Genomic DNA, 14,442 nt, shown 5'->3' with positions numbered 1-14,442 from the left:
ATGTTAGCAAATGTTAGCATGTCTTAACTAACACTTCACTGCCATTCAAACTTTGTGTTTGTTAGCTCGCATTAGCACATTTAGGCATGTGACGTGCACATTAGTGATGCGTTTGGAATGTTAGCGCTTTTATGTGTTAGCACATTCTTACAAGTATTGGAACATCGTCGGCATGTAAGCACGTGTTAGCTTGTGTTAGTTCCTATTGAATGTCGGGAGCGTGTTAGCGTACTTCTCCACGTTAGCGCGTGTTAGCACATCCGAACACTAGCATGTGCTAACCTTCACCGCCACGTTAGCGCATTTTAGTGAACGTTGGCACAAAAGCACGTGTTTAGCGCATGTGAGAGGACGTTTTCCTGTTAGCACATATTTGTACTTGCCCCGGCAGTTTGTGTTAGCATATGTAAAGTTTGCATTCCAAAGTCCAATTTGAAGTTAGCAGATTCAAATCGATTATTGCAACATTTCATCCCGAAAGAGCGTTCTTACAGTTAGCAACGGGTGGTGTCATCGCCGAGCATGGACGCCATCTTGGATTATTGCTTCACGGCGTGTTAGCTCGCTGCTAACCGCGTCAGTCAGGGTGCAAAAGTGTAAACACGCGCACACACACACACACACACACACACACACACACACACACACTTGTATATCTGACCTTCTTGAGACCTGAGAATAATGCCTCCCTAGATATATAAAGAAGTGTGTTTACAACATTAATAATATATACATACTATGCACATATAAAAAAACAAGTTGGAATTTCACAAGAAAAAAGTCACAATTTCACAAGAAAAACGTAGAATTTTGTCGGCGTTATAACAAAAGTCGTCATTTTACTCACCACAAGTCAAAATGTTACAAGAAAAACTGAACATTTGTGCAATATTGTGATCCATCCCTCCATTTTCTACCGCTTGTCCCTTTTGGGGTCGCTGGAGCCTATCTCAGCTACAATCGGGCGGAAGGCGGGGTACACCCCGGACAAGTCGCCACCTCATCGCAGGCAATATTATGATAAAAGTTGGAATTTTACTCAATAACAGTCGCGATTTTACGAGAGAAGCTTAAAGTTTTGAAAAGTTGCCAGTTTTACTCGACGAAAGTCACAATTTTGTGAGAAAACTTGAACATTTTGGCAATGTTGTGATGATAATCAGGAATTTTACTCGGCAAAATGATGACAAAAGTCGTCATTTTACTCAAAAGATGTCACAAATTTACGAGAGCAACAAAACAATTGGCAACATTGTGATAAAAGTCTGAATTTCACAATTTTTGCGTTAAAAAGTAATAATTTTACATAAAAAAGTAATAATTTTACGAGAAAATTAGAAATTGTTCCCAATTTTAAAACAAAAAAGTCGATACATTGTGAGAAAAAGACTGCTTTTAATTAATTAATTTATTTATTTATTTATTTGTAATTGGTTTTTAATCTTCATTATTTACTTCAAGTTATTACAGTTTATATTTATAATTTTTTTTTTTTTTTTACAAATTTTGGCCACAAGGGGGAACACTTCACATTTTTACACACACTTGTTATTTCATATGTTGACCAGAGGAGGAGCACTTCACCTTTTTATACACACTTGTTATTTCATGTGTTGACCAGAGGAGGAGCACTTCCCCTTTTTTACACACACTTGTTATTTCATATGTTGACCAGAGGAGGAGCACTTCACATTTTTATACACACTTGTTATTTCATGTGTTGACCAGAGGGGGAGCACTTCCCCTTTTTTACACACACTTGTTATTTCACATGTTGGCCAGAGGAGGAGCACTTCACATTTTTATACACACTTGTTATTTCATGTGTTGACCAGAGGGGGAGCACTTCCCCTTTTTTACACACACTTGTTATTTCATGTGTTGGCCAGAGGGGGCGCACTTTTAAAAGCGACACACAGTCAATGTGACAAATCCCTCCTTTTTGGGAGCACCCTCATGTTGATAGACGTCACCACCAATGAGACATTGTCTATTAGATGCAATGTTATTGATTTCACTTGTTCACACCTCCTCGTATGGAAGATACTTTTCCTTCTTCATGACTTTTATCAATATTGTGATAAAAATCAGCATTTTGTATGACAAATGTCACCATTTTTGCATTGAAAAGTAACAATTTCACGAGAAAATCAGAAATTGTTCCCAATTTTAAAACAAAAAAAGTCGATACATTGTGAGAAAAAGACTGCTTTTAATTAATTAATTGATACATTTTTGGTTTGTAATTGGTTTTAATCTTCATTATTCACTTCAAGTTGTTACAGTATGTCTCTATATACTGTACATATTTATTTTATTTTTTTATTTTTTTTTACAAATATTGGCCAGAGGGGGAGCACTTCGAACTTGTTATTTCATATGTTGACCAATAACATTGCATCTAATAGATGCAATGTTATTGGGACCATACTTGTTCACACCTCCTCATATGGAAGATACTTTTCCTTCTTTCATGACTTTTATCAATATTGTGATAAAAGTCAGCATTTTATATGACAAATGTCACCATTTTTGCATTAAAAAGTAACAATTTCACGAGAAAATTAGAAATTGTTCCCAATTTTAAAACAAAAAAGTCAATACATTGTGAGAAAAAGACTGCTTTTAGTTCATTAATTGATACATTTTTGGTTTGTAATTGGTTTTAATCTTCATTATTCACTTCAAGTTGTTACAGTATGTCTCTATATACATATTTATTTGATTTTTTTTTTTTTTTTACAAATATTGGCCAGAGGGGGAGCACTTCGAATTTCTTACACACACTTGTTATTTCATATGTTGACCAATAACATTGCATCTATTAGATGCAATGTTATTGGGACCATACTTGTTCACACCTCCTCATATGGAAGATGCTTTTCCTTCTTCATGACTTCTATCAATATTGTGATAAAAGTCAGCATTTTGTATGACAAATGTCACCATTTTTGCATTAAAAAGTAAGAATTTCACGAGAAAATGAGAAATTGTTCCCAATTTTAAAACAAAAAAGTCGATACATTGTGAGAAAAAGACTGCTTTTAGTTCATTAATTGATACATTTTTGGTTTGTAATTGGTTTTAATCTTCATTATTCACTTCAAGTTGTTACAGTATGTCTCTATATACATATTTATTTGATTTTATTTACAAATATTGGCACTTCGAATTTCTTACACACACTTGTTATTTCATATGTTGACCAGTAACATTGCATCTATTAGATGCAATGTTATTGGGACCATACTTGTTCACACCTCCTCATATGGAAGATGCTTTTCCTTCTTCATGACTTCTATCAATATTGTGATAAAAGTCAGCATTTTGTATGACAAATGTCACCATTTTTGCATTAAAAAGTAAGAATTTCACGAGAAAATCAGAAATTGTTCCCAATTTTAAAACAAAAAAGTCGATACATTGTGAGAAAAAGACTGCTTTTAGTTAATTAACACATTTTTGATTTGTAATTGGTTTTAATCTTCATTATTCACTTCAAGTTGTTACAGTATGTCTCTATATACATATTTATTTGATTTATTTATTTTTTACAAATATTGGCACTTCGAATTTCTTACACACACTTGTTATTTCATATGTTGACCAATAACATTGCATCTATTGGATGCAATGTTATTGGGACCATACTTGTTCACACCTCCTCATATGGAAGATACTTTTCCTTCTTCGTGTCTCAAGAAGGGGAGAAATACAACGCACACACACACACACACACACACACACACACACACACACACACACACACACACACACACACACACACACACACACACACACACACACACACACACACACACACACACACACACACACAGTCTATACGGTTAGCATGTTCCTTGTGGGTACCAGCCAAAAAGTCCCCACAAAGAGACAAATGTCCCCACCATCAAGGTGGGTTGTCACAAAGATAGAAAGACAGTCGTCACGCACACACACACACACGCACACACACACACACGCACACACACACGCACACACACACTCTCACAGTTTGGTATTAGAAGACAGTGGAGATCATCACAACGTTGATAAGAAGGTTCACAAACAAGAAGTTCATGCATGTCATGCATAGATGAGCTTGTGTGAGGCGCCCCCTTGTGGCGCTCACTTTCTTCTCAAGGTCCACCAGCAACAGCGCCCCCTGCAGTATTCCCCACGCACACACACACACACACACACACACACACACACACACACACGCACACACACACGTTAGGAAGTTGCGCAGGGCAGAGAGAAAAGGGGAGAGTCACAACACGTCTCTTGTAGAGCTGCCGCCGCTAACGAGCACGAGGGTAACGAGGAGGACGTGTCTCTTTTGTACACCTGGGGAAACGTCCGCTATTTCATGCCGCTGCGCAGCACCTGATTGGCGGCGATGAGCATGACGCTGATGATGAAGGCGATGGCGAAGGCGCAGATCAGACTCTTGCGAACGCACGTTTGCTTGACCTGCTGCGTCGGGCTGGAACCTGGCGGGCGGAAAGAAAGACGTGCTCACTTAGACGTTAGAGGGCATTGACTTTAATGTAGTCAGGGAGTAGTCTTTGCCAATTAGTTCAATGTGCAAGTCTTGTGTTTTGTCGTGCCCTAAAAAGTGATTATGCTGTCAGTATTGTACTTCTTACACACTCGCTGTCTGCTGGATTAGTTGCTGTCGTCATTACTAAATGGTGTTGAAATCGCCATTTAAAATCGCTAATGCTAATCAGCTCAGCAATAGCATTGAGCTTGTGCATTTCCAAAAGTGGCGCCTTACTTTACCTTCAAGCGCCTTCTTCTTGCTTTGCTTTTTGCAACCAGACGTGACGCGCGACAAAGATTCTCCCCAGAATATAAACCGCTAGCAGTTCGGACTTTACGTACATAGTACCTATCTTGCTAGGAGCTAGCTAGCGTTAGCAAATTGCACATTACATTGACATGTAGCACTTTAGCAACTACTGAATCTTTTGAAGCGTCAATAAGCATCCTCTTAACATGCTAGGTGTTAGCATGCTAGTTATTAGCATTTCTGTTTTTGTTGCTATCCAATTGTAATACATCTCATAGAATATTTGTGGGAAAATATTATAGTTTGTGAAAAAATAGTGGTACACTTTTGTGGAAAAAAATACAATGTTTATTCAAAAAAATATTGTAAATTTGTAAGTAAATAGTAATATATTTTTTATGAAAAAAGGAACATATTTATTAAAGGAAACAATCATGTATTTTTGGGAAAATAGTCTATATCTTTGTGGAGGAAAAGTAAAATATAAAAAAAACAATTTTGTATATTTTGTGAAGAAAAAAATAGAATATTCATGAGAAAATAGTAGTATATTTGTGAGCAAATAGTAGTATATTTTTGTGGAACGAAAGTTGAATATTTGTGGAAAAATAGTATAATATTTGTGAGCAAATGGTAGTATATTTTTGAGGGGGGGGGAAGTTCAATAATTGTGAGAAATAGTATATTTTTGTGAAAGGCAAGTAGTACTATATATTTCTGAAAAAAGGTGAATATTTGTGAGAAAAGAAAAAAAGTATAATATTTGGGAGAAAATAGTAAAATATTTCTGAAAAAAGTACAATATTTGTGGAAATTTTTTTGAAAATTGTAAGTAAATCGTAATATATTTTTGTGAAATAGGACAATATTTATTTTTAAAAAACTGTAGCATATTTTGGGGGAAATAGTATATATCTTTGGGAAAAAATTGTATAGTTGAAAATTTGTAAGTAAATCGTAATATATTTTTGTGAAATAGGACAATATTTATAAAAAAAAAAACAATAGGATATTTTGGGGGAAATAGTATATATCTTTGTGGAAAAACAGTAAAATATTTGTGAAAAAGTTGTATATTTTGTGAAGAAAAAAATGAGAATATTCATGAGAAAATAGTAGTATATTTGTGAGCAAATAGTAGTATATTTTTGTGGAAAGAAAGTTTAATATTTGTGGAAAAATAGTATAATATTTGTGAGCAAATAGTGGTATATTTTTGTGGAAAAAAAGTTTAATAATTGTGGAAAAATAGTATATTTGTGAGCAAATGGTAGTATATTTTTGTGGGGGGGAAAGTTCAATAATTGTGAGAAATAGTATATTTTTGTGAAAGGCAAGTAGTACTATATATTTGTGAAAAAAGGTGAATATTTATGAGAAAAGAAAAAAAGTAGAATATTTGGGAGAAAATAGTAAAATATTTCTGAGAAAGGTACAATATTTGTGGAAAGAAATAGTTGAAAATTTGTAAGTAAATCGTAATATATTTTTGTGAAATAGGACAATATTTATTTTAAAAAAACAGTAGGATATTTTGGGGAAAATAGTATATATCTTTGTGGAAAAACAGTAAAATATTTGTGAAATAATTGTATATTTTGTGAAGAAAAAAATCTGAATATTCCTGAGAAAATAGTAGTATATTTGTGAGCAAATAGTAGTATATTTTTGTGGGAAAAAAAGTTGAATAATTGTGGAAAAATAGTAAAATATTTGTGAGCAAATGGTAGTATATTTTTGTGGGGGGAAAAAAGTTAAATAATTGTGAGAAATAGTGAAAGGCAAGTAGTACTATATATTTGTGAAAAAAAGTAGAATATTTGGGAGAAAAGAAAAAAAGTAGAATATTTGGGAGAAAATAGTAAAATATTTCTGAGAAAGGTACAATATTTGTGGAAAGAAATAGTTGTAAATTTGTAAGTAAATCGTAATATATTTTTGTGAAATAGGACAATATTTATTTAAAAAAAACAGTAGCATATTTTTGGGAAAATAGTATATATCTTTGTGGAAAAACAGTAAAATATTTGTGAAATAATTGTATATTTTGTGAAGAAAAAAATCTGAATATTCCTGAGCAAATAGTAGTATATTTGTGAGCAAATAGAAGTATATTTTTGTGGGAAAAAAAGTTGAATAATTGTGGAAAAATAGTAAAATATTTGTGAGCAAATGGTAGTGTATTTTTGTGGGGGGAAAAAAGTTAAATAATTGTGAGAAATAGTGAAAGGCAAGTAGTACTATATATTTGTGAAAAAAAGTAGAATATTTGGGAGAAAAGAAAAAAGTAGAATATTTGGGAGAAAATAGTAAAATATTTCTGAGAAAGGTACAATATTTGTGGAAAAAAATACTTGTAAATTTGTAAGTAAATCATAATATATTTTTGTGAAATAGGACAATATTTATTTAAAAAAAACAGTAGCATATTTTTTGGAAAATAGTATATATCTTTGTGGAAAAACAGTAAAATATTTGTGAAATAATTGTATATTTTGTGAAGAAAAAAATCTGAATATTCCTGAGCAAATAGTAGTATATTTGTGAGCAAATAGTAGTATATTTTTGTGGAAAAAAAAGTTCAATAATTTTGGAAAAATAGTAAAATATTTGTGAGCAAATGGTAGTATATTTTTGTGGGGGGAAAAAAGTTAAATAATTGTGAGAAATAGTGAAAGGCAAGTAGTACTATATATTTGTGAAAAAAAGTAGACTATTTGGGAGAAAAGAAAAAAGTAGAATATTTGTGAGAAAATAGTAGAATATTTGTGAAAAAGGTAGAATTATGACTCAAACACGCAGGTAAGAAGCTGATTGGTTGGACAAGAGGACAGGGGGCGGGGCTAGACATAGTAAGGTGACAAAAACAATGAGGTGATGATGATGAAGTGGACAAAGGAGGAAGGTCCTTACTGTCTATATCCACCTGGCACTCCCCAGGGTTCTGGATGTGGTTCTCCTCCGTCATGATGATGTTCTCGATGTCCTTCATGGTCAGGTGGTCACAGAAGGTGTCGTAGAGAAGACGCTTCAGCTCCTCCACTGTCAGCTTCTGCATGTCACACTGTCAACAACACAGACACGTCCTTGTGCTTTCAGCTGCAACTCCATCTTTTCTGGGACGCTGGACTTTGGTCCCTTGACGCTCGCTGTCCTACCTTCCAGAAAACCGAGTCAAAGTCGGTGCCGTTGAACTTGTCTGGTATCCCGGCCGCCGTCAGCTTGGGACCCAGAAGTGTGACAAACTCCTCAAAGTCCACCTGCCCGTCACCTGAGGGACACCAAGGAGCCGCTAAGGTTGGGTCAGTGTGTGTGTGTGTGTGTGTGTGTGTGTGTGTGTGTGTGTGTGTGTGTCCTCACCGTCCATGTCCAGTCTCTGGATGATGACCTCCAGCTCCACCTCATTAGGCATGTAGCCCAGGGAGCGCATGGCCATGCCCAGCTCCTGCTTGGAGATGAAGCCATTACCGTCACGGTCAAACACTTTGAAGGCCTCGCGGATCTCTGGTAGGGTGACACACACACACACACACATTGTGAATATTTGTGTGAAAAAAGCTGTGTATTTGCGAGTAAATAGTACTCTCCTTTTGTCAAAAAAAGTTAAATATTTGTGAGAAAATACTAGTATATTTTCGTGAAAAAAGGTGAATTTTTGTGTGAAAACATTTGTGTATTTGCAAGTAAATAGTAGTGTACTTTTGAAAAAAAAAAGCTAAATATTTGTGAGAAAATACTAGTATATTTTTGTGAAAGAGGTGAATATTTGTGTGAAAACAGTTGTATATTTGTGAGTAAATAATACTATATTTTTGTTAAAAAAAGTTTAATATTTGTGAGAAAATACTAGTATATTTTTGTGAAAGAGGTGAATATTTGTGTGAAAACAGTTGTATATTTGTGAGTAAATAATACTATACTTTTGTTAAAAAAAGTTAAATATTTGTGAGAAAATACTACTATATTTTTGTGAAAGAGGTGAATATTTGTGTGAAAACAGTTGTATATTTGTGAGTAAATAATACTATACTTTTGTTAAAAAAAGTTAAATATTTGTGAGAAAATACTAGCATATTTTTGTGAAAAAAGGTGAATATTTGTGTGAAAACAGTTGTGTATTTGCAAGTAAATAGTAGTGTACTTTTGAAAAAAAAAGCTAAATATTTGTGAGAAAATACTAGTATATTTTTGTGAAAGAAGTGAATATTTGTGTGAAAACAATTGTATATTTGTGAGTAAATAATACTATACTTTTGTTAAAAAAAGTTAAATATTTGTGAGAAAATACTAGTATATTTTTGTGAAAGAGGTGAATATTTGTGTAAAAACAGTTGTATATTTGTGAGTAAATAATACTATACTTTTGTTAAAAAAAGTTTAATATTTGTGAGAAAATTCTGGAATATTTTTGTGAAAAATTGTGAATATTTGTGTGAAAACAGTTGTGTACTTGCGAGTAAATAGTAGTGTACTTTTGAAAAAAAAAGCTAAATATTTGTGAGAAAATACTAGTATATTTTTGTGAAAGAGGTGAATATTTGTGTGAAAATAGTTGTACATTTGCGAGTAAATAATACTTTACTTTTGTTAAAAAAAGTGTAATATTTGTGAGAAAATAATAGTATATTTTTGTGAAAAAAGGTGAATATTTGTGTGAAAACAGTTGTACATTTGTGCATAAATAGTATTATACTGTTGTTAAAAAAAGTTTAACATTTGTTCAAAAATACTAGTATATTTTTATGAAAAATGGTGAATATTTGAGTGAAAAAAGCTGTGTATTTGCGAGTGAATAGTACTACACTTTTGTTAAAAAAAATTAAATATTTGTGAGAAAATACTAGCATATTTTTGTGAAAATTGTGAATATTTGTGTGAAAACAGTTGTGTAAATAGTAGTGTACTTTTGCAAAAAAAAGCTAAATATTTGTGAGAAAATACTAGTATATTTTTGTGAAAGAGGTGAATATTTGTGTGAAAACAGTTGTATATTTGTGAGTAAATAATACTATACTTTTGTTAAAAAAAAGTTCAATATATGTGAGAAAATTCTGGAATATTTTTGTGAAAAATTGTGAATATTTGTGTGAAAACAGTTGTGTATTTGCAAGTAAATAGTGTACTTTTGAATAAAAAAAGTTTAATATTTGTGAGAAAATACTAGTATATTTTTGTGAAAGAGGTGAATATTTGTGTGAGAATAGTTGTACATTTGTGCATAAATAGTATTAAACTGTTGTTAAAAAAAGTTAAACATTTGTTCCAAAATACTAGTATATTTTTATGAAAAATGGTGAATATTTGAGTGAAAAAAGCTGTGTATTTGTGAGTGAATAGTACTACACTTTTGTTAAAAAAAAATTAAATATTTGTGAGAAAATACTAGCATATTTTTGTGAAAATTGTGAATATTTGTGTGAAAACAGTTGTGTATTTGCAAGTAAATAGTAGTGTACTTTTGCAAAAAAAGTTAAATATTTGTGAGAAAATACTAGTATATTTTTGTGAAAGAGGTGAATATTTGTGTGAAAACAGTTGTATATTTGTGAGTAAATAATACTATACTTTTGTTAAAAAAAGTTAAATATTTGTGAGAAAATACTAGCATATTTTTGTGAAAAAAGGTGAATATTTGTGTGAAAACAGTTGTGTATTTGCAAGTAAATAGTAGTGTACTTTTGAATAAAAAAAAGCTAAATATTTGTGAGAAAATACTAGTATATTTTTGTGAAAGAGGTGAATATTTGTGTAAAAACAGTTGTATATTTGTGAGTAAATAATACTATACTTTTGTTAAAAAAAGTTTAATATTTGTGAGAAAATTCTGGAATATTTTTGTGAAAAATTGTGAATATTTGTGTGAAAACAGTTGTGTATTTGCAAGTAAATAGTAGTGTACTTTTGAAAAAAAAAAGCTAAATATTTGTGAGAAAATACTAGTATATTTTTGTGAAAGAGGTGAATATTTGTGTGAAAATAGTTGTACATTTGCGAGTAAATAATACTTTACTTTTGTTAAAAAAAAGTGTAATATTTGTGAGAAAATACTAGTATATTTTTGGGAAAATTGTGAATATTTGTGTGAAAACAGTTTTGTATTTGCAAGTAAATAGTAGTGTACTTTTGAAAAAAAAGCTAAATATTTGTGAAAAAATACTACTAAAAAATACAGAAAGCTAGTAGAGACTAAGCAAAGGCATCAGTGGACATCTACTGGCTTGGACAACTAAAGTACAAACTACAAAAGCAGTGAAGTTGTCACGTTGTGTAAATGGTAAATAAAAAGAGAATACAACAAATCCTTTTCAACTTTTACTCAATTGAATAGACTGCAAAGATAAGATATTTAATGTTCACACTGAGAAATGTTGTTATTTTTTTTGCAAATAATCATGAAATTAGAATTGAATGGCAGCAACACATTGCAAAAAAGGCATTTTTACCACTGTGTTACATGGCCTTTCCTTTTAAAGGCCTACTGAAATGATTTTTTTTTTAATTTAAACGGGGATAGCAGATCCATTCTATGTGTCATACTTGATCATTTTCGCGATATTGTCATATTTTTGCTGAAAGGATTTAGTAGAGAACATAGACGATAAAGTTTGCAACTTTTGGTCGCTGATAAAAAAAAAGCCTTGCCTGTACCGGAAGTAGCGTGACGTCACAGGTTGAAAGGCTCCTCACAATTCCCCGTTGTTGACACCAGCAGCGAGAGAGATTCGGACCGAGAAAGCGACGATTACCCCATTAATTTGAGCCAGGATGAAAGATTCGTGGATGAGGAACGTTAGAGTGAAGGACTAGAGTGTAGTGCAGGGTGTATCTTTTTTCGCTCTGACCGTAACTTAGGTACAAGCTGGCTCATTGGATTCCACACTCTCTCCTTTTTCTATTGTGGATCATGGATTTGTATTTTAAACCACCTGGGATACTATATCCTCTTGAAAATGAGAGTCGAGAACGCGAAATGGACATTCACAGTGACTGAACATGTAAATACACGGTTAATAATTTTCAGCTTGGCGAAGCTAAAAAAATAGAAGCTAACTTAGCTACAGAGCTAACGTGATAGCAGGCTCAAATGCAGATAGAAACAAAATTTTAAAAAAACCCTGACTGGAAGGATAGACAGAAGATCAATAATACTATTAAACCATGGACATGTAACTACACGGTTAATAATTTTCAGCTTGGCGAAGCTAAAAAAATAGAAGCTAACTTAGCTACAGAGCTAACGTGATAGCAGGCTCAAATGCAGATAGAAACTAAATTTAAAAAAACCCTGACTGGAAGGATAGACAGAAGATCAACAATACTATTAAACCATGGACATGTAACTACACGGTTAATAATTTTCAGCTTGGCGAAGCTAAAAAAATAGAAGCTAACTTAGCTACAGAGCTAACGTGATAGCAGGCTCAAATGCAGATAGAAACAAAATTTAAATAAAACCCTGACTGGAAGGATAGACAGAAGATCAACAATACTATTAAACCATGGACATGTAAATACACGGTTAATAATTTTCAGCTTGGCGAAGCTAAAAAAATAGAAGCTAACTTAGATGCGGCGGCGGGTGTTGTACGCTTTTGACGACACCCCGGCCGCCATCAGAGTCGGCAAGAAACATATATTTCCCCAAAGTTACGTACGTGACATGCACATATCGACACGCACGTACGGGCAAGCGATCAAATGTTTGGAAGCCAAAGCTGTACTCACCGTAGTGCGTCTGCTATCCTGCTCAAAACACAACACAACCTCCTGGTGTTGGTGTTGCTGCAGCCAGCCGCTAATACACCGATCCCACCTACAGCTTTCTTCTTTGCCATCTCCATTGTTCATTAAACAAATTGCAAAAGATTCACCAACACAGATGTCCAGAATACTGTGGAATTATGAAATGAAAACAGAGCTTTTTTGTATTGGATTCAATGGTGTCCGAATACTTCCGCTTCAACCATTGACGTCACGCGCATACGTCATCATACATAGACGTTTTCAGCCGGAAGTTTAGCGGGAAATTTAAAATGTCACTTTATAAGTTAACCCGGCCGTATTGGCATGTGTTGCAATGTTAAGATGTCATCATTGATATATAAACTATCAGACTGCGTGCTCGCTAGTAGTGGCTTTCAGTAGGCCTTTAACAACACTCAGGAAAGGTTTGGGAAGTGAGGAGACACATTTTTGAAGTGGAATTATGTCCCATTCTTGCTTGATGTACAGCTTAAGTTGTTCAACAGTCTCCCTTCTCATATTTTAGCCGTCATATTGCACCACACAGCAAAGCCGAGGGTTGTTGATAAATGGCTTTTGAGTTTGAACTTGCACTTACAGATGTAGCGACCAACTGTAGTTACTGACAGCGGGTTTCTGAAGTGTTCCTGAGCCCATGTGGTGATATCCTTTACACACTGATGTCCCTTTTCTCTGCCTGAGGGATCGAAGGTGCGTAATATCATGGCTTACGTGCAGTGATTTCTCCAGATTCTCTGAACCCTTTGATGATATTACGGAGCGTAGATGGTGAAATCCCTAAATTCCTTGCAATAGCTTGGTTGAGAAATGTTGTTCTTCAACAATTTGCTCAGGCATTTGTTGTCAAAGTGGTGACCCTCGCCCCATCCTTGTTTGTGAATGACTGAGCATTTCACGGAAGCTGCTTTTATACCCAATCATGGCACCCACCTGTTCCCAATTAGCCTGTTCACCTCTGGAATAAGTGTTGGATGAGCATTCCTCAACAGTCTCAGCCTTTTTTTGCCACTTGTGCCAGCTTTTTTTAAACATGTTGCAGGCATCAAATTCCAAATGAGCTAATATTTGCAAAAAAATAACAAAGTTTACCAGTTCGAACGTTAGAGTTAGAGTTAGAGTTTGAGTTTATTTGGAACATGCATGCATACAACATGATACATCACAATTTCCAGTTTCTCTTTTCAACATGTCCGAAAAGGAGTAGGAAGAAGCAGAGCTTATTTAATCCTACCCCTTTTCTTTACATAACAGTTGCTACAACTTTTTTATTCACTTCCTGTTCTCAATTTTTTCACAATAACTCCATAGGTAATCACAATAAAAATAAATATTAGTAAGAATTTAATAATAATAATTGGTGAAGTAAGTCATATTTCATATGATGAGATAAGTAAGATTACTTTAAGAATGAATGAATGGATGGATGAAATAAATGGAGAATGTTTGTCATGGTTCTTCTTCTTTGTACTTTGTAAACACTTTAAGTTTGAAGAGTTTCTTGAAGTGTATCATATTAGTACATTGTTTGATTGCTTTGCTTAATCCATTCCATCATTTAATTCCACATACTGATATACTGAAGGTCTTAAGTGTTGTACGTGCAAACAAATGTTTTAAATTACATTTTTCTCTAAGATTATATTTCTCCTCTTTTGTTGAGAAGAATTGTTGTATATTCTTGGCTAGCAGGTTATATTTTGCTTTGTGCATCATTTTAGCTGTTTGCAAATTCACTATGTGGTGGAATTTCAGTATCTTTGATTCAATAAATAAAGGATTTGTATGTTCTCTATATCCAACATTATGTATTATTCTAAGTGATCTTTTTTGTAACACCGTTAATGAATGAAGTGTACTTTTGTAATTATTTCCCCATATTT

General features: G+C 33.4%; 1 protein-coding gene across 1 annotated transcript in view; it reads right to left on the bottom strand.

The window, feature by feature from the left end:
* Nucleotides 1-3,556: 3,556 nt before the first annotated feature.
* The window catches only part of LOC133632665 (calcium-binding protein 7), a 39,032-nt gene continuing 28,146 nt past the window's right edge, over nucleotides 3,557-14,442 (bottom strand). The window contains exons 2-5 of the mRNA XM_062025228.1: nucleotides 8,159-8,302; nucleotides 7,957-8,069; nucleotides 7,712-7,862; nucleotides 3,557-4,496 (exon numbers count right to left, since the gene is read on the bottom strand). Of these exons, the coding sequence (XP_061881212.1) occupies nucleotides 4,366-4,496; nucleotides 7,712-7,862; nucleotides 7,957-8,069; nucleotides 8,159-8,302 (539 nt within the window). The 3' untranslated portion in view covers nucleotides 3,557-4,365. The remainder of the gene's footprint in view (nucleotides 4,497-7,711; nucleotides 7,863-7,956; nucleotides 8,070-8,158; nucleotides 8,303-14,442) is intronic.

This window comes from Entelurus aequoreus, linkage group LG17 (assembly GCF_033978785.1).
Source record: "Entelurus aequoreus isolate RoL-2023_Sb linkage group LG17, RoL_Eaeq_v1.1, whole genome shotgun sequence".
NCBI lineage: Eukaryota > Metazoa > Chordata > Actinopteri > Syngnathiformes > Syngnathidae > Entelurus > Entelurus aequoreus.
The sequence above is the reverse complement of the archived record's forward strand: the minus strand, read 5'-3'. Positions and strand labels throughout refer to the sequence as shown.